The sequence below is a fragment of the Scleropages formosus genome, chromosome 21 (genome assembly GCF_900964775.1).
Source record: "Scleropages formosus chromosome 21, fSclFor1.1, whole genome shotgun sequence".
In the NCBI taxonomy this organism is placed as follows: domain Eukaryota; kingdom Metazoa; phylum Chordata; class Actinopteri; order Osteoglossiformes; family Osteoglossidae; genus Scleropages; species Scleropages formosus.
The window spans coordinates 3,038,754-3,059,245 of NC_041826.1; the positions used below are offsets into that span (position 1 = coordinate 3,038,754).

At 41.2% G+C, this 20,492-nt stretch overlaps 1 protein-coding gene across 2 annotated transcripts in view; it reads right to left on the bottom strand.

The window, feature by feature from the left end:
- Window positions 1-20,492, bottom strand: part of arhgap15 (Rho GTPase activating protein 15) — a 136,043-nt gene that overhangs the window by 98,907 nt on the left and 16,644 nt on the right. Inside the window, exons 3-6 of one of the 2 annotated variants that reach the window (XM_018735560.2) lie at window positions 19,989-20,054; window positions 17,018-17,079; window positions 15,673-15,760; window positions 9,999-10,088 (exon numbers count right to left, since the gene is read on the bottom strand). In XM_018735560.2, coding sequence (XP_018591076.1) covers window positions 9,999-10,088; window positions 15,673-15,760; window positions 17,018-17,079; window positions 19,989-20,054 — 306 coding nt within the window. The remainder of the gene's footprint in view (window positions 1-9,998; window positions 10,089-15,672; window positions 15,761-17,017; window positions 17,080-19,988; window positions 20,055-20,492) is intronic. The other variant, XM_018735561.2, reaches the window with a different exon arrangement.

A 20,492-nucleotide genomic window follows, 5' to 3' on the forward strand; every position in this document is an offset into this window, starting at 1 on the left:
CTCCCCCCTTTCTTTCTTTCCCAAGTTTCCCAGCAGTGCAGCTGCCTAAATGAGAGGGATTACGTTAACACCCTGCTTAGAGGAAGAGCAGGGCCGGATTAGGGCACTGGGCTCGGACATAGCGGGCATTCAAGCGGGGGTATGCCGCTTTTTTAAGCAGAGGGAGGAAGGCAGTGTAGCATAGCCCTGCAGCTGAACTGCCTGAGCAAACACACAGACGAGCGTAGGGCCATCAGCCGAGTGTGGCAAGACACACACACACACACACACACACACACACACACACACACACACATACATACATACACACACACGCACACACACACACACACACACACACACATACACACACACGCACACACGCACACACACACACACACACACACACACACACGCACACACACAGACACACACACACACACACACAGAGTATTTCTGTCTGTAGTTCAGCTGGTCCATCGGCTGACCTCAGTAAACCCACCTCCCACTCCAGCAGCAGAGCTGGATGTGGGATCAGAACAGGTGGTCAGCAGCCCTCATGGGGGCTGTGGAAGGATGGCAAAGCCAAACACCTGTTTTGGAAACCCAGCTTAGGTACTCGGACACTTTTCAACTGCTCTCCTCCGGGAGGTCACAAGGTTTTTATGGTTCATTTGATGTTCAGATTTTCTTCCTGGGTCACTGACTGGGGTCATAGTGCTTAAGCTGTGAACATCAACATCTGGTACGTTTTGCTCAAGATCAATATCTTTTGCTGCTTTTATTACAATTTTTAATATCTGTCATTTTTTACATTCAATTTATACTATTTTCTCAGATATTTTAAGCTAGAATAAAAATGTAACGTCTTTTTTTTTTTTTTTATCTGGATAATAATAATAATCTTAACAATGACTCAATCCAGATATTATATATTCTCTGTCCCAAACTAAAAACCTTCCCAGAATGACTGAAATTCTTTTTAAAGCATGGAGAGAAATGAGGGGGACATATTAGAAAAAAAAAAAAAAAACATCTATAGCCATGTCACTGATATAAATAAAAGGGTGGTCTCTTTCATGGTGAGATGTTGCTATCAGTTCAGTTCAGTTTTTATCACTTTCAGATAGTCTTTAACCAAGTGCCGCCAGTGCCCTGGTCAGCAAGCAGATGCGTGTGCTGAGATCTAGCCATCTCACCGAGAGCTGAGCAGACCTTTACATGTCAGGTCTTCTACCTCAAGAGAGAAATCATGCAGCAGAAGAGACAGCTGTGATGGATGCATCTTTTCCTCTAAAGTCAAGTCAAATCTTCTGCTCATGGGACAGAAGTAATTGCTGGGACAGGTGACACATGTATCGAGATCAAGATATGACGAGAAGATGGCTCAGATCATGCTTTATATAGCCTCTGTAGGCATTTATTAGGTTATCATGTCTTTTTTTATTGGTGATCATTACTAAAATGAATTGTCAGGGAGGCAAGGATTATTCAGCCCTTGTGTTACAATAAAAAATGTAAATCTGTGTATGTATGTGTATATACAGTAATTGTCAATGCTCATCATATGTTAAACAGAGCTAAAAAATGAAGTGTTTTTAAAGCATCAGCTAGTGCAGCAGTTGTAGCTGCTACATCTAAATTTGGGAGAAAAAAATGGGTATATATTGGATAAATGAATGAGTAAATAACTGTCGGTAGTTTAAAACTAAATTGCTTTTGTGAAAAGCTCCTGCTAAAACAATTATACATAAAGCAGATCATGCTTTAGGATACCATACATGGCTGCAAAAAAGGGCTTTTCAATGCTTCTCCCAAACTTGTAAAATGTATTTTTAAACTGGCATTTTGCAACAGAGCCCTTGCAAAGTTGAGCAAATGTGTGTGCGCACCACTCCACCGCAAATGGAAGTGGAGCCAAGTTCTGCGAGCACTGATGCACTTGTGGGCTCTTTGCGCCACGAGAGCAGAGTTTCCAAAGAAACACTTGTACAGCATGTTCCAGAATCCCCCGATATTTATTAGTCAGTGATAGGAGTTTAGGAACTGAATCCCAGGCCGTCAGCAGCTCTTTAAAGCATGTATTGTCTCAGGGCTTCAGCACACACACAGTGTATGATGTTTTTCCCCAAATAATGGGAAAGGCCCACAGGCCAAGTACACGAAGCGGCAGCCCGCAAACCCGGCAGGGATTCGGAGAACTGGTTGTGTTTGTTGAGACCTTCATTCGTCATGTCGTATGGGCGTGATGGAGGGTGCTCTCCCCCGCTGAGCTTGCCCACCGCTGACAGCGAGAACAAGCGCTCCGCTCCGAATCCTCCGAGCCCCGCCGTCTCCCATCTCACCCTGTGACTCGGCGCGCACGTCGACTATCCACCGGACCTTCCCGCTCAGCCATGACGGGCTCATAGCTGTTTTGTAAAATAGGCAGCAGAAACAAAAGGCCCTCGCTGTGGTGTGTAGCTATGTGATGAGCATGGGTTTGAACTCGCACTGGAGGCCTGTTCACTCACTGCCACAAAAAAATTACTTGCACAGTTCGCACTGTCGGGGGGAGACTGTTAATGCCACACTGTGTAGTTTTTCAAATATATAGCTTTGTTTAATGTTACCCTCTACCCTTTCCTCATCTCTCAAACATTCCTGTATAGGCCAACTTATTTTGATAACATGATTTTTTACTAACCTTGTTGAAACATTTTTTGTGGACTTATATAATCCAAAAAAATTGATATTGTTGGGACATCAGAAACACACACACACACTGACTGAATCCGCTTATCCCAAGCAGGGGTCGCAGCAAGCCGGAGCCTAACCTGGCAACACAGGGTGCAAGGCTGGATGGGGACACACCCAGGACAGGACGCCAGCCCGTCGCAGGGCACCCCAAGCAGGACTCGCACCCCAGACCCACCAGAGAGCAGGCACAGCGTAAACCCACTGCACCACCATGCCCCCTGAGCAGAAACTAACAACTTTAATGAAAATATGATTCCCCAAAATTCAGTTTTTTTTTTCATTATCAGGATTCTTATTCGTTTTAAATGGTCATCAAGCACTGAAAATGATACACCCATAAAAGTCTATTACAGTGTCGATGGATGTGTATATACATACATGAGCCATTCACTCAATGTAAATTCTACGTTTGGAAAATGAAGCATTCATAAAAGCATATTAGGCTCTGTGCGTACATGGTAGGCCTCATTATATTTTCTCTGGTGGAAAAAGCCTCACTTGAGGGGAAGTTTCAGTCTGGATACTAGTGTCCTGTTTCCTTTGACTTCCACTGGGAACAACCTGCAGCTTGTGCCATTTCCCATGCAAGTGCCCACAGAGCAGCTTTCAGATACCGCCAACAGCAAATGCAAAGACGATGAATGAGACACAAGGCTTCCCGGGTCTTGACCCAGCATTAGCTCAGCTACTGACAATGACAGGATGATCCTACGAAAGATGCTGTCACACTGAAATGAAGCACAATGGATGCACTTTGGCTGTGCCATGTGGAAAATGGCAGCACGATGCAGCCCACATGGCACAGCAACACGGACATCTCCCATCAATCCGGGATTCCATTTCACGTGGTGTGGCTCAGGTTATTTCAGTATGAGTACAGATTCCATAATGATTCCTCAAGGATCGTTTGGAAATATTTTTGCCAAAGCATGTGTTGTAGAGCAATTTAAGCTATTTTACTGAATGCAACCTCATTTATTGTCTAAACTAAGACTAACGCAGGAGATAATTCAGTCTAGAATGGAAAAAATTATTGGAGAGACTAACAATGATTCATGCAATCAGGAGTGAGCGGGATCATCAGTGTGTATAGATGTAGTAGCTGCAACGCAAGCAACATGAGTACAGTTGACCCTTAAACAACATGGATCTGAACTGCACGAATCCACTTATACATGGATTTTTTTTCCTATATTCTATTATGAATATGAGTGTAATACTGTATGCCATAAAAATTTTATAACAATTCATTCATTAGTGTATAGGCTAGGCCACCATGAAGCAAACGTATTGCTGCTTCTTTCTTATTAATTCATGACTCATTAAACCTGTAAATAAATATGAATTTGTTTTTCACATTATATTTTCATTTTTGATCTCTACTGTTAATAATATGTATAACATCTATAGTGTTTTGTATCATATAAGACAATGTTGATGTAGGTACTGATGACAGACAGACGATTCATCTTGTAAACAGACGACGTAAACTTACGGTATCGATAAATACAGTACAATAAATGTATTTTCCCTTCTTTATGATTTTCTTAACATTTTCTTTTCTCTAGATCACTTCATTGTAAGAATACAGTATATAACACATATAACATACAAAATATGTGTTAATGTTATTGGTAAGGCTTCTGCTCAACAGTAGGCTATTAGTAGTTAAGTTTTTGGGGAATCAAAAGATATATGTGGATTTTAAAGAGCGCGATGGGTCAGCACCCCAACCCCTGTGTTGTTCAAGGGTCAACTGTACTTTAACCTTAACTGAGTAGGACAAATCAGTGTATCATAAAATGCATTTTGCATGTGTCTTCCCTACAGTTCCTAGTGGGCTTGGGATGAGCAGATTTTCCACCTCTCCTTAAATAATGACCTCAGCGTAAAGGAAGCATGTTAAATAAATTAAATTATTTCTGTAAGTGAACCAGTGAAGTGCTTAAGTGCTCAGGTAGAATGGAAATCTGCAGAGACTGCAGCCCCCGCAGTGCAGGAATGTATACCAAGGTATTAGAGGATTATGTTTGTAGCAATTATAATATTCCATTTAATACATGCTGTGCAAGGCAGCACTGCCTTACGTAAAGAAATATTTAGAAAAAGAAGAAGGGGGAAAAGGAAAAGAAAAAGGAAAGAAATGTAGAAAAAAGAAAAAAACAAAAAATGTTCCCAGGAAATAAATGGATCTCAGATGTTTCTTTTAGAGCGAGAGAACAGGTGACACATTTATATACTCATAACATCCATTTAGTTTTCTGCTTATCCCCCCGTTCCCAGGGTGCACGAGAGAGCGATTCAAAAAAGCTTGTGTTTGACCCCAAGAAGTCATTTGTTTCCCATGAATTAAAGATGAGGGGAAAAAACGGCTCAGGTTTTTGTTCTTGCTACCGCAGCAGATAACATTCACATAACTTGGGGTAAAGAGGCTGCCCGTCAGCCCCCGCTAACATCTTAAAGTAAACCTCATCGCCCTGTGTTTCCATCCCTGCAGTTGCTGCTCTTCCTAGCGTGGGAATGTACATTTGTGTCGTGGTTTGACAGAGTTTTCCTGTCTTCATCCTATTCTGAAGGTGCACATTTCTGAAACATTAATAATATTCCACCTTCCCAAGGCTGTGCCACCACGTTACTGCTCACACACGGAGAAATACACTCTTTTGGAAAGCCGCATCCTGTGAAAAACACGAACGTGTTGACAATCGCTTACTAAAATGTGACATAATCTGTGTGTTGCCCAGAGGTGCCCAGTGCAATAAAATATCATTATCATTACAAAACTAAAATTGTTCAAATATTACAGGTGAGCACCTATTGCTGGTGTTAAGACAACACTGAGGAGCTTTTAGTAAAAAATGGGATTACATTTTTTTTCCCCATTTATTTACAAGTATAGATAAATATGCATTCATTCTGAGTGGTACTGTCCATCCATGCACTGTAGCTTTTAATGTGTACGGTACACTACCAGCGGCTCTGCTTTTGCTCCAACGACCTGCTGATGAAGAAGCCGACACCAGAGGGCAGTGCAGTGGCTGTCTCCTTCATGTACTGTACTGTACTTTACTCTACTCTACATGTTCATACTGTACTCCAGTGGCATCAGTATGAGGGTTTACATGAAATGTGCTACTCCCTGTGTGACACAAAGCAAGGGCAGAACGTCGAGCCATGGCAAAGAAGTCAAAGACACAAATTCATCCAGTGTGTGTGTGTGTGTGTGTGTGTGTGTGTGTGTGTGAGTGTGAATGAGTGTGTGTAGATAGGAACAACATGGTTAATCCTCACAGAATCATACAGAGCACTTCTGAAAGGGATGTACAACATTCAAAGTGCTTCCAGAGTATAATTTTTCCTAGGATGGTGAAAAAGGAAAAAAGAACAAACGCTTGATTTTAATAATTTGCCAATCTAATTAGTTTTTCTTTGTATGAATACTTTAACTTTTTTTTCTTTTTTTTTTTTTTTACTGTATGTTGACTTGCTGGATTTTCCAAGTTATATGTTGTATTTCCAAAAAAATCCAATGAATTCAGCATGTGCGGACTGGATTCCAGATCATGCTATATTTAAAATATATGTTCTGTTTAATGCACATCATTTTGCTGGTTAGCATGAAAATATATTAGCGTTCAGCAGCACAATTAACAGGGTTTTAAAGTAAGAGTGACGCTGTCAAAACACAGTAATCTGTAGAAGAGGCAGTTCATGTGTTAAAAAATTATTCACATTTTTAATTTTTTTTTAAAGTTTTCTTGGAGATTGATCACCTTAGCTAATGCATACCATTTTATGTATTATCTCCCTGTTTTTCTGTCTGTCTATCCATCTATCAACATATACATGTACAGTATATGATGATGTATAATATATATATGAAAAACAGTAATGAAAATTCAGGGGGAAAAAAATGTAATCAAATAGCCTGAAGTACATTCGGTGCTGCGTAATGAACCCAGCAGACACTGATCAAAAACAAAAATTAGGAGTCCAAATCTTCTTAGCTCCATCTATCCTTCATCTGCCAAAGGCTTTGTCCTGTGCTGGGTGGCTGGTGTTCTGAGAGGCGCCCGTGTCTCGTCCTTCAAATGAAACATGGCCTTTGCGCTTTCCGGAACGCTCCTGCAATCGGCACGTTTCTCTCCCTAATTTTAATCCTAGCCTTGACTGTCAGTGTTGTCAGATCTTGAGACGGGTTTAAACAACTATTACAAGTATTCCTCTGTCTGTCGCGTTTTGGATTATTCAAGATTATGTTGTAATTCCTTTAATCCCTCTTGCATTAAGATTTCAGTCAAAATGCTGAATGGTACGGTACCACTTTGTGTTAACCAAGTCCAAAGCATGCTACTGTACGAGTTGCCTTCCCTCTCTTTTATTACTACCATCATCATTTTTAAGTCTAGGAGTCAATTGTCAGCGAAGTGGCATAACAAGTCACTTATTTTTAAAGTCGTTCCCGCGCACCCTTTTTTCCCTTTTTTCAAGTAAATGAATGCAGGCACTGGGTGTATAAAGGAATGCCCTCCCTTCCCCAAATCACAGACAGCTAGGAATTAAAAGCCATATAAGGAAATGGACCCATATCACATTTGGGTAGACCCAGACGGACTGCAGGCAAACATTTCCCCCCATGCTGACAGTGGCGCACGCTTCGAAAGACTGTGCCGATTTCTCTGGGAAGCCGGGTGCTGATCTCTCTCAATCTTTAGATGGGCCAAAGAGCCGACTGCTCACGTGCCAACCTGCAGCTCCGCTATCCTGGCTGTCCTGCGACCTTCGGCCCTGTGGTGCTTGCACTCTGCCCTTTTCCGCCGTTGCCCTTGGACACCCCGTATGGCCTCCTCCTGCCCCTCCTGCTCCTTCATAATGGGCAGTACGCAGCTCCGCGGAGCGAAGGAGCGATCCAGACTTCCTGCTCCACACTCCCCATCTGTTCTGCTACTCGCAGAGACAGGCCTCAGCCCTGCGTGTGCTTGTCCTGTACTTTCCACGGCCAACTATACACTCTTGGACGCCGCATGCCTGCCGCCGACTTGCGCATTTGGCTATGGAGTAGCATAATTCCAAGTAGTATGTTCCCCTATACATTTCGTGAGAACATATGATGCGAACAGATCCAAGCAAATGGCACACAGTAAACAATACCAGCCAGAGAATGCAACCAGTAAACATTTAAATGCTTTTCATATTAAAAAAAGAAAAGTCATAAACACAGTGGAGATACAAAAACAGTTTAATGACTAAGAATGACTAAGAATTATGTAAGCAGTCTCACTATGATCATAGGGCCAGAACATAGCACCGTGAATAGAAGCACTACCATTGGGCTCAAAGCCCCCAGCTTCTGATCCCACCTCTTGCTGTAGTATTCTTAAACAAAGAATTTACCCTTAAATTCATCTGTGAAAATTACCCGACTGTATAAATTAATGTCATTTTCGAGAAAAGTGTCAAATACATGTTGTTTATGTAATTATTAATATACTTTAGGTCTTTCTTTTGAGTATCTCCAGTCGCATTATCCCACACTGTGTCACGTTACGATATTTTATATTGTCCTATACGGGCTGTAGGTACTGTGACTGTGCTTTGCTAGGTGTTGTGGTCAGTGCTGAGGTTTCCTGACATGATTCCTGTGAAGGACAAAGCCTGTGGGTGTATCTCTGTATCTCACTGTCCTTCATGTTACACACCAGAGGCCTGCTGCTCAGCTAGACTGACAGGGGCAGGAAGGCTAGAAGACAAAGGCCGAGGTCCAGAGGGAAGGCTGCGGGAGAAAGGGCGGCCATTTGTATGAGCAGGAGGCCTCTGGTATACAAGCGTGCTGGTTTGACTTCTTGATGTCCTACTCTGTCCCCCGTCTCGAGCCACCATTGCAGAGTCCGCACAGATCGCCATGAGCAAGTGCCACATATGCATTTCGAACGGTTTATGTGGCCCCACTGAGAGAGGCTTGGATTGCCTCCAACAATGTCACAAACCACGTGAACCCATCAATGTGGCCCCTTTAGAGGTGGCCTCCCTCTAATAACCATTTTACAACATTTCTGCAGTCTACAGCAACATTTGACAAATACTGACAGTTCTGAACGCACAAAGTCATACTAATAATGGGTCTCTCATCTGAAAGTCTGAAACAAACCATGAAGTTTCCTGAGCGAGGACCCCACTGAGAAGTCCGCTTTGGGGAAAAGTAGGCTACAGTTTGCTTCCAGGACATATGACCCCCACAACCCTGGCTTGGGTCTTAGTTTCATAACTCCTGAATGAGGGAGGTTTCCCCTCTGGAGTGTAGTGGCATGTCCCTCAGCACTTGACCACTGGTCAGAGTGCACAGGCAGCCTAGAGAAGCTATCATAAAACAGCACACTCAAAGTGGCCGCCATGTCTGCATAGATGTAGTTGGTCTTCACTCTTGGCGAAGGGCTCGTCCTCTGCTTCCACCAGTCGGATCGCCATGGGGTGAGGCACCATCGATGTCTCCCCCTGAATCCATCTCTCAAAATGAGGCTCGGACAGTATTTGCGCACAGCCCGTATCCGTAGGCCATAACCACGGTGGGACGTGAGATGTTTATGTTTGGCTTCTGATCTTGGCCCATAATGCATCGGGCCTCGTAATCAGACTGGCAGCTGAAGACCGCACAAGGGCTCTACTGATGAAATACCATTCGCAGACATATCTTCAAACTGCATGTGGGAGTAATGTGTTTTGAACAAATTACCATAATGAGTCAAAACAGATTAGGGTTCTCAACTTGTGCTTTTGTTACCGCCGTGAACTGGACTCAGAGAACATGATTTACGTGCTCAGTGAATTCTGCAAAGGGTCCCGAGATGCCTGCGATACCGCAGCGTATTATTTCCTCACTTTACATACATCAGTGTACGTGGTTTACACACGCACCATGAAACAGAAAGGCACTTTCGATATGTATAGGCAATACCAGTATGCCATCACTGAGAACGGCACCATTGTTATGAACAAAAGTGCCTCTCAGGCAGGGAGCTCTCATTTTAGATATTGGTCCAGTTTTCACTTTTCTCTGGCTCTGACACGCGTTTCGCTACACATGTGCAACAGCACAAAATAAGCAGACAGACCACAGCAACTTGGGAGACGTCCACTACAGCCCTGCCTTTTGCCTCCAAGCGATACAGTATGTGTGAGACTGTGTGTATATTTGGAATGGGAAATAAACTTGTATCGAGGATTTGCTGTAAGTTAAGAAAGACCATGCTAAAATGCTGCAAGAATCAGTTTCTTCCCCTTACCTGAAACACGTGCTTTCGGCTTGACTTCTCCGTCGTCCATTCAACTATAGCCCCGCAGAGGTCAACCTTTTCTGGTTTACATCCTGGCTTCTAAGGAAGGGGAGAAGAAAGAGAAAACAAGGATCCCTCTTCATATCTTGCGTTACAGTGCGATGACAGGGAATTTTGGACTTTGATGGCATACAGTTTGGAAAGACAAAAACAAAACTGTGGTGTGAGAAAATGTCCGTCTGAAACACATTAGCACAGAGGGACAAAAAAAAAAAAAAACACGAAAGGCTGAAGACAAACTGCGCTCCCTTGAGTCTGTAGTGACAAGAAGCAGCAAAAATTTGGCTCGGTGAAAGGTGAAGGAATACTAGCTTAATGTGGTACTGAGGAATGGGTTCTTATAATTCTACAAAGTTCATGTGGACATATACGCACATATATGTGTGTGTAATGTGTGATGAGAGAGATATTTTAAAGTGAGCTTGCTGACTGAAAGATTAGAGGGAAAAGAGAAGCAATTTTTGAAGAAGCTTAGTTTCCCCCTGAGCAAAGCCAATTGCTGTAAGTTTTTTTTTTTTTTTTTTTTTAATGTGTTATATGACTGAACCAAATCCAGGAAACAATTAAATGAAAAATGAGTAAGAAAATCGCATCGCTCATTGCATCACTGCCCCCCTTGTATGACCATCTCATAAGCAATATAATAGGTATGGATTTGCGCATCAAAGGCCGCAGGCTGTACAGTGAACGGTACATATGGAAAACATGAAGGTATGTACCTTCCAAACAGGCCCGCTGAGCGAGTGCAGGCAGCCAAGCGTTTGCGAAACCACGCACATCTCGGTACCAGCAAAACCACAGCCAACAGACGGAATCGTGACATATAAAGTGATAAGTGAAAATGGTCCCATTTCAAAGCGAGCGTTTACAGGCGGTGTTACATGAGAAAGCCACTGGAATGCAGTCATATGGTTGGCGTTTCATGGCAGCTTCTGAAAGTATTCCAAAGCCACCAATCAATAGCGCTGCCAGCGTGCATTAATCCCAGAGAGAAATCTAAGCCGAATTCCACAAAGTCTACATCAAAATAACTCATAACCGCTTGATACAATGCTTAATAAATCCATGTTGTGCAGCACGTTGCTGAAAGGCTGCGATGGTCCCTTTGGTGATGCGGAAAAATGTACAACTGCATCAGCTGTGCAGGCAGAAAAAGCCGCTTCTCAAGTTAGGGGACGAGGGAAAAGTGTGGGGAAATAAAATTATTCCATGTAAACATCCTCGTATGATCTCTGTAGTCATCCAATCTCCACTTACACAAAAAGCTGATCTGTTTCCTCTCACTTAACACAGTAAGTATATCCAAAAGATACAGTTTTAGGTAAATATTATATTTTCGAACCAAAATTAGTTTGTTCTTTCAAAAAAAGGGACAGTCAGTTATGTTTTGATATATTCCTCCCGTGAACTCAACTGAAGTAGCTTAGCACTAATACTATAAATAAAAACTGAACACGTACATAATATACAAACCCACATATGCAACTCGAATGTATTCTGAGCACAATAAACAAGTTACAAGTGTCACTTGAAGCAAAAAAAAAAAAAAGTAGCAGCTCTGAGTTCCTAAAAACAGGCATCCATGAAAAGTCATAGTTTAACTGGCAGCCTTGGTGTAAAGTTAAAGTGAAAATGTTCAAATGACTCCAACAACAACCTCATGTGCAGTAAACCCAGAAAGGAGCAAAGCTCTAGAGCATGCATATGACTCAAGACATTTATATACATATCCAGAGTGATCAAGCTCCTGTACAGTCACTTTGTTATTAAAACTAGAATATGTGTTATGATAAACATAAGAAAAAAATGCTTTTTTGATTTATTTACCAAAATCACATTTGCTCCATTTCAATACTAGCCTGAATAAGTTGTAATGTATTTAGTTTCAAGTTTTCCAAATTTATACACACATCTCCCAGAGAACTATAACTACTGCAAATGGACAAGAATGATGCACCGTAGTATTGACTTTTTTAAAAATGTGAGAATGTATACAGAAGATTTATGTATTAATATTTTTACCAAAATTTTTGGGCATAGGACATGTATGTATTTTCTCCCTATTAACTGAGTGTTTTCTTTTTCTTCTATTTCTGCGAGGCTCCCTTGTTGAAGGTATCATCATTCCTCAAAACAGACAAGTGTACGGTAAGGATGAGAGGTCAGGGCCTATAATGACTATGTGTTACCATTCCCAGGTCCTGCTGTGTGTTGTCTGATAAAGATGAGTGTGTTTCACCCAGCAGCCTGTGTTTGCAGAGGACTTCTATAAACTGGCGTAGAGGACTGTCTCATGATGAAGGCGTGTGTCTCATGATGAACAAGGCCCGCAGTGACTTAGAGCACGTGCCTTATAGACCTCTCATTAAGAGCCGGCGGGAGGTGCTTTGATAGCTGCCCCTACTTCATTAAAAGTGCAGCGAGACCTTCTGAGAGGCCCATCAGTCCTGACACACTGGGCACACTGGGTAGGGTGGGGCGGAGGGGATTAACTGCATACACTTAAATATCCTCCCGTTCGCCGAAACAGTTCTGTTATGTGTTGAAGAAATGAACTGTGATTATCTGTTTCAAAGTGACTCAATTTTCTGGTAGCAAATAGGAGATATTACATTAATTTCTAATTTAAACTCTGAGTCGTATAAAACTATTTATTTATATCTATGTGTGCTTGTGTGTATGCTGAGACAATTTTTTCACTCCTTAGTCAAACATAAAAATTATGTGATATAATAGATAAGCATATGTGCATTGCATTTAGTTATATGCCTCATATGTAAATTGTGAAAGTCTCACTTTTTGTATTCTAATACAAACACATAACACATGAATAATACATTAGTAACTCATAGCACCTGGGTGGTGCGATAGGACATAAGTTTGATCCTTGCTCAGTCTGCTCAGAGTTTACATGTGCTTCCTGTGTTCACATGGGTTTCCTCTGCGTATTTTATTTTCCTCCCACAGTGCAAGTGTGTGTTTCAGGTGAACTGGCATCTCTAAATTACCCATTGTGTATATGAGTGAAAGAGAAAGAAAAAAAGTGTGCTACATTGCTCTGGTGTATAGATGAGTAATTGACTATAGGTAGTGTTCTCTAGTGATCTCTTAAGTTCACGTAAGGTCTAAATGTTCATGCACAATAACTACATGATCATGCCCGGATAAACCTTGATGCTGCTGTTCCTGTAAAGTACGTAAATGTCTGTGTATCTCAAAAAAAAAAAAAATAGTAGGAAGGTGATCAGGAATCATCGATATTCTGAGTTTTATGCAGCTACTCGTGTGATGAACATTGGCTCATATAGTGGAAAGTAACTAATTGTACTTAAGAATCACACATCTGCAACTATGTCTGTCTTTCTCCTAATGTAGTGCACAAACTGTATTTTCTATGAGACATACGTTGATTTGGAGAAAAAAGTCTGCTAAATGAATAAATGTAAATGCAGTGTTTCTAACATTTTGACTGACTGAATGAAAAAGGAGTCACCTAAATACTATATAGTATTTATTATAACTCACTTTGTAAAAAAGTCTCTGCTAAACAAATGAATGCACATTATTAAATTTAGAATATGTTACATAACTCAATATCATCAGTACTTAATGGTATTCGATAGTACTGTATAGATACTGCAGAGGAACGCAAGTAAATGGTTCTAATCTACAGACTTTCCACTTCATGTAATACATAAATAAAGTAAATGTACAATAAAATATACAAAGTCACTTGAGAAAAAGACAGTAACAATAGTAAAAGAATAATTATATTGCCATGGAGCAGCTTGTACATGCATGTACTCTAGAATCATCTAGAAATTGTAGTGGTGATATATTGATTTGCAGCTGAAGAACAGAAATGTGCCCCATTTAGCATGAGTGGAAATGAACTGTACGTTTATTAGATCTGTTTCTCGGGCAAGATGACATGTGTGTGCCAGGAAGGAGGACGTGCGCAAGCACACTGCTTGATTTTCTCACTTTCTGGAAAGCACAGGCGAGTTATAACAGAGCTCCATTCCAGCAGGACTATTGAACGAACACTTGCAGGGAATATATTCCCTCCTGGTCTTTTCTGGAACAAACTCGGCTAAATGTTCCCTGCCTGTTTCCTTGGCTGTACTGTAACTCTGCCCGATCAAATCCTCCGCTTTTCTCAAGCGCTTCAATCATACACCCGTCTGGTTTCCATATAGAACTAACTTTTGCTCTGTCACTGTCGAGAAGGAGTTAAACAGGAGCAGCTGCTAACATAGGGGTTAGTGCTGCTACCTTTGGATCTAAAGCTTGCAGGTTTGATCCCTACCTGTGGCTGTAGTACCCTTCAACAAGGTACCTATCCTAAATTGCTCCAGTGAAATTACATAGCTCTATAAATGGGTAAATAATTGTAAGTTACTTTGGAGAAAATTGTTAGCTAAACAAATAAATGCAAATGTTTCATGCTGGGGCCATAAGTCTGATCCTGTAGGTGTGAGTGTCTGGAATGTTATTCAGTTACCTGATCTTTGTTGTTCTCTGTCTCTCTCTCTTTCACACACACAATCAGATAGCAATAGGTGACAACCTTTCTGCCGTAAGCAAAATGGCAGGAAGTATAAAAGCGAGTAGCGCAGGCCATCGGATGTGGTAGGGGTTATCGATTGTGACGTGTACTCGCCGTGCACCTTCCCAGTCGCCTGTCAACAAGATGTGAGTTGGCAGGTCTGCCCACCCCACCTCCCCACAACTCCCAGACCTACAATGTCATGTCAGACAGCTGGGGGGCCTGTTCCCATCCAGAGGTGAGTGTGTTTTCTGTGCTGTTGCTACAAGGTGAGGCGTGCTGCCTCTGCCAGTTAGCGTCCGTTGGAGTCTCTTCGGGTCTGTCACGATTAATCTTTTCCCCCCCAACTGCCGCCCTCTCTCTGTGAATGTGAACAGGCCCTGGGTCCAGCGAGAATAATTGCACTGTGAGCTTAACATCGCTCAGTGTCCACTGTGGCATTCAGGCGGCAAAAGTTCTCCTAAATGGCTAGTTTACAGCGAGAGCTTCCAGAAGGTTCTCTAAAAACAGGTAACACGTCTGTCATGCCTTTGAGGTATGCAGCTGCACTGCTGCCTGAGTGTGAAGTCACTTAGCAGAGGGTCCGGGGCAGCAGGGCTTCGCTGCAGTGTGCTCTTCTGGGCCTGTAGCCTACTTTGGAGACGCCGATGTTTGACTCACGCAGAAAAAGCAGCAGAAGGGAAGCCACAACATACATTGAAGCCGCGACCCAAGGCGTAAACGGATCACGAGTAATAAACAAAGAGGTCTGCAAGGGGCTACAATAAATAAGCACCGTATCTCGATTCATTCATCTGGCCAAGGAAATGACTAAATCCAATCCAGTTTGATAAAATCTGTTTCGTGCACGGATCATTTTCCCTGATGAGGGCCGTCGTTTCCTGCCCCACACCCTCTGTCTTCTGAAGGATCTTCTGGTCAAGTTGGCGGTCCAGCTCAAAAGGTGAGCAGTGCAGTTCTCCAGACACTGTCATGCACTGTGGCCCACATTCATAGTTTGCTTCAAACTGGAGCGCTTATCAAACTCCTCAGCTTCTATCTTTTTTGCCACACTATTTTAAAAAGTTTACTTACCAAATTGCTTAAGGCTTCCTGCTTGCTTTCTTTGTAAAACAGCAGCTGGTTATCCTCAAGGACAACCCAAGTTGAGGTCCAGTTTTTTCTGTAGGGGGATTAAGTGAATTATACGAAAAGTCATTTGACAACATACGTATATTCTTTTTTGGGGGGGAAACTGAAATAACCATTAAAGGATCAGAAATATTTGGATTTATGGCAACTTCTGAGTCAAACGTTCAACATGTTCATTTGGTGTTACAAAAACACAAAGGGCAATGATCTCCATTTGATTCACATCTACTCCAAGTACTTTAAAGTGCATTAGCCTCCATGGTTTTCTTAACCGTTCATATCTGGAGTTTAAAATCAGATGTGGGTTTAATTCTAAATTAAGCCAGATCATTTCTGCTTTGTAACTGCAATATCTGAAAAACATGGCATTAAACAGTTGAGTAGCGGTATTAGACTTAAACAAAAGTTAACCCAAGGGATATATGAAAAAGGCACCCTGTCCTTGTCAACACTGGAGGCTACTGGAAACAGATTACAGCATATTAATTTGTCAAGAAGATAAGATGGACAGTATCACTACAAATGCAAAAAACAAGAGGGGAGAAGATCTAAAAAACTGTTAATTTATGAATATGATGTTAAAAAAAGAAATGTCATCTTACTATTTCTGTTAAAGCCTTGCTAAACAAAGTTAAAATGTATTCATATCCTGATTTGCTGTTACGTGTAATCTACACTATTAATCCCCAATCCATAAATAGAATATATCCTTTATGACACTAAAATGTCCTGAAAATGGCATTGCATTGATAAATACTTGTGTGGAAACATCTCATTTCCATATTTTAAACCAATACCAGCATGGACAAGATTTTTTATAATCTACAGCAATAAGATAATCCAAAACAGTGCTTTCTGTTGCAGTTCAAACATATACACTCAAGTAACTCATCTGACCCTCAGTTCAGTCCATTATAACTTGGCTTTGAAGATCTTACACAATTTGCCTCATCAAACCAACTATCAGGTTAAAATGGGCAGGAGGAAGAAAAGAAACAATAAAATGGATTACAAAAAATAAGCAGAACTGTCAAATTGATGTATCGAACTATAGCAGCTCTCATTTAGGCTTCTTGGCTCAAGGTTAATAGAATGTTTGATTGCGGAGAGTCTTGAGTTTTCGAGACGAAGCGCTACCAGATGGAGTATGAAAGGCCACCTCTTATCACACTTGGAGAGCTGTACTCAGTGACTAAATGAGAAAAATATTTTTCAACTGTTTTTTTTTTTTATTTTCAGTATGTCCACCCAGTCTCCCCCCAACAAAAAATCAGGATGTTCAGCTTACCTCAGTTTCTTGCCTCCATCTGCTATCTTCGCCTTGTTCAGATATTCACCTTTCATTGAATTCTGCAGTTAAAAACAAAAAAGAAAAGGTTTAAAATACTTGCATGCTCTGACTGTATATGAAAAACAAACCTTTCTGACATTTTGCTCTTTAAATTTATGGGCAAAGTTTTTAGTACATGAGTGGAAATCTTGCCCGCAAAGGAAAGAATGTTTTAAAAAGATGTGTAACAATATAATGTAACGAATGACAGCCTGTATGAGGTCTGCTCTGTTTATGTGATTGTAAACGTTGGTCTTATTCCTGAGAGAGGTAAGAGAACAATGAACCACATACCACTGGGCAGTCTCATTTCTCTAAGGTTTTCTCAGGACAAGGTGGAAAGAAGAATGGAAAAAAGAACGACTACAACAAATGTAAACATGCAACACAGAAAGGTAAAATGGATCTAAGAAAGTTGTTTATCAATGTTCCATAAGTTTAAAGAAGGGCTTTGGAAGGTCTTCCATGTGGAAGAAGCAGAAGGTTATAAAAATTCAAGTACAGTATGTTGCCTTGAGGCCTCCTCCGAATGTAATTCCTGTCCTCCCAACTGCTCAGTTCTATGACCACCTTTGATTATGAACTAACTACCCACATTTACACTAAAACTATTCAACTAAATTGATCCAAGTAACATGTAAAAAAGTGGAGTTATGCTGAAAGGACCAAGCAGTGCGGGGGTGGAGGGTGTTAGGGTCAAGTGCTCAAGGAGTGAATCATTCCTCAAAAAACAAGATTGCGCTGCTTCTGAATAAACATGAATAATCACATGTTCTGAAAGGAAGACATGAGCTGAACTCACAGCCTTTAGTACCGTCATGCAGGTTGACATATAAACGACCTGAACGAATGAATCTGAAAGTAGCCAAATTTTTCCCTCTTTTCTCGTGTAGTTTGTACACAGATGTTCTACAATTTCTCTGAACGCTTACACAAAGGTTAAGGTTGCTCTAGCGGTGTTGAGCATTTCCCAGATACTCTGTCAATATTGGAGCCCTTTCCTTTAACACCTTGATGTTCTGCAAGCCAAGAAACCAGACCTCAAATTATTGGACTAATACTGGACAGGTCAACATTACCCAGCTTTGTAAATGGGATACATAATTGTAGCTACCTTAACGCTGTAAGTTGTTTTGGGGAGAAGAGTCTACTAAATGACTAAATGTAAATGCAACATCTGTGAAAGGGCTGAAAAATAATCATATATAGAAGAAAAGGCATACAGTGTAACCTATTGTGTGTTTAATGAATTTTTCACATTCTAAATGTTGTATGTTCCAGAATTACTCGGGAAAACGTGTTAGTTGGGCCATATAAGCAGAAAGGTCACCGTGAACCTGCAAAGCCCAAATAGTACTGCCATAAACAGTAAAACCATGTATAGTAGAACAGTCAACCTTTGTTAAGAAAATTTAAAATAAACCAGATTGGTGTAAAGTAACCAGTCATGTGATACCTAGTAGTTTATAATACTTCATATATCAACAAGGAGTGGTCCTCATAGTTGTTGGATCTGTTCTCTGATGCATTGAAGTACCCACGAGATCAATGGCTGGGTACCTGAATAACATCTACATCTGCTAAAACAAAAGCTTCTGGTCTGCATGTCACTTTTCCACTACTGCCGTTGCCATACTGTTCCCAAGCACTCTCCCCAGCATCTGTGTTCAGCTGGACAGACTGCACTCAGTGTGAAGTAATTTATCCTTTCATGTAGAGAGACTAGTATCTGTCCACTGGTATTTGGCCAGTACCCCCTGTGTGGAGGGTCTAGGGTTCAAGTCCTGCTTGGGGTGCTTTGCGATGGACTGGGGTCCTGTGCAGGGTCTTTTTCTTCCCCCTTCAGCCTTGCGTCCTGTGTTTCCGGGATAGGCTGTGGCTCGCTATGACCCCTGCTCAGAACAAACGGTTATTGGCATTGGTTGGTTGGACTAGCATCTAAAGATATAGGGCATGCAAGTGTAACTTAGACATGCCAAAGATATAATGACCAAATACGCTGGTTTCTTCTGTTGAAATGCTGGAGTGTGGTGTGTGATAAGGCCACAGCGTATTATGACTGGAGACACTTCAACGGAAAGTCGCGATGACTCTCTGTTCATTGGATTCTTTCTTCGGATTTGATTTGTTGCTACAGAACTCAGCCTACAATTGGGGTCCCCAGGCCTCATCCTGGCAATCGACACAAAGCCTTTTGTTCCAACTTCTACCTCTTTGTCAGGCATTCTCGCTGAATTTTGGCAGAAGTTCCAGGAGAAAGTACAGTGTTTTCCATTATCTGGCTTATATGAAAATGGCGGTGGGCCGAATAACAAAAAATCAGGATAATATAGAACCATGAATAATATGAGCTGTATAGTATTTAGAAACAGATTGGCAGATAAGCTTAGTAATAAAATAAAAAGCTAAAAAAAAAAAAACATTTGTTTTCAGCACTATGTGGAATAGCATGTTTGGAGTAGGATGGTTTTTAATCAAAGGCTTTTTGCAAAGCATTACACATAAAAACAAGAAACACCTGGAGCTGGACAACACAGACATTCGGATAATCAAAGACTTTATAATCGACACTCTACTGTACTTTTAAGAGTATAATGTCACTGCTATGGTTATCAAAAGTATTTCAAGTCATATTGGTGAAAGTTGAGCAAGTTGAAGCTATTTTGTGAAACATTTTGAACCAATCAAATATCTGCTCAGCTGGTTTTCAGCTGAAAATGGAACCAATAGCTGTACCACTGACTGTGGGGACTTTAGTTCATACACTTATTTTGTCTTTTCTTGTACTGTTGGTCCGACTTGGCCTGTGGCCTTTGTTTCTGTCATTCCCTTTTGGATTATTGAGGGATGCAGGCAGCAGTATGGACCTGCCCAAGCAGAAGTGAGGTCATACTTCCTATCCTTCATTATAGCAGATGGCTGTACTCACAGGATGTGCGGCTCTGCTGATGCCCACCAGGTTATGCTGAGACTGATTCCTCCGATGGCGAGATATCTGCATTAAGGAAGGGAGGAAGACCAAGACATTGCACTTCCTTATTTAATCAAATATTTGATTATCGCTGACAAATGTACTTATGAACTCTATTAATTTCAAAGCACATTGTGGCAGAACAGCTGTGTTTAAAGGCTTACTTTGGTAGAGCTCACTTTGTTCTTTTCTAAGCATCTTGTACGATCTTTGTGCTTTTTAAACTCAATTTATTCTGTCTTACTCTCCAATACTTGAATGTATTTTAAATGACTGGCAAATGTTAATACATTGAAGATGATGTAATGCACTTTTTTCTTGCACCGTTGACTCTGGATTCAGTACACATACAAGTCTAAATTCACAAACATATAGTAAGCTGTTGACGAGTTCTTACTTTTGAGAATTCTTTTCTTTATATTATCATTATTATTGTTAACGAAATTCATAAAGTTAATAGTA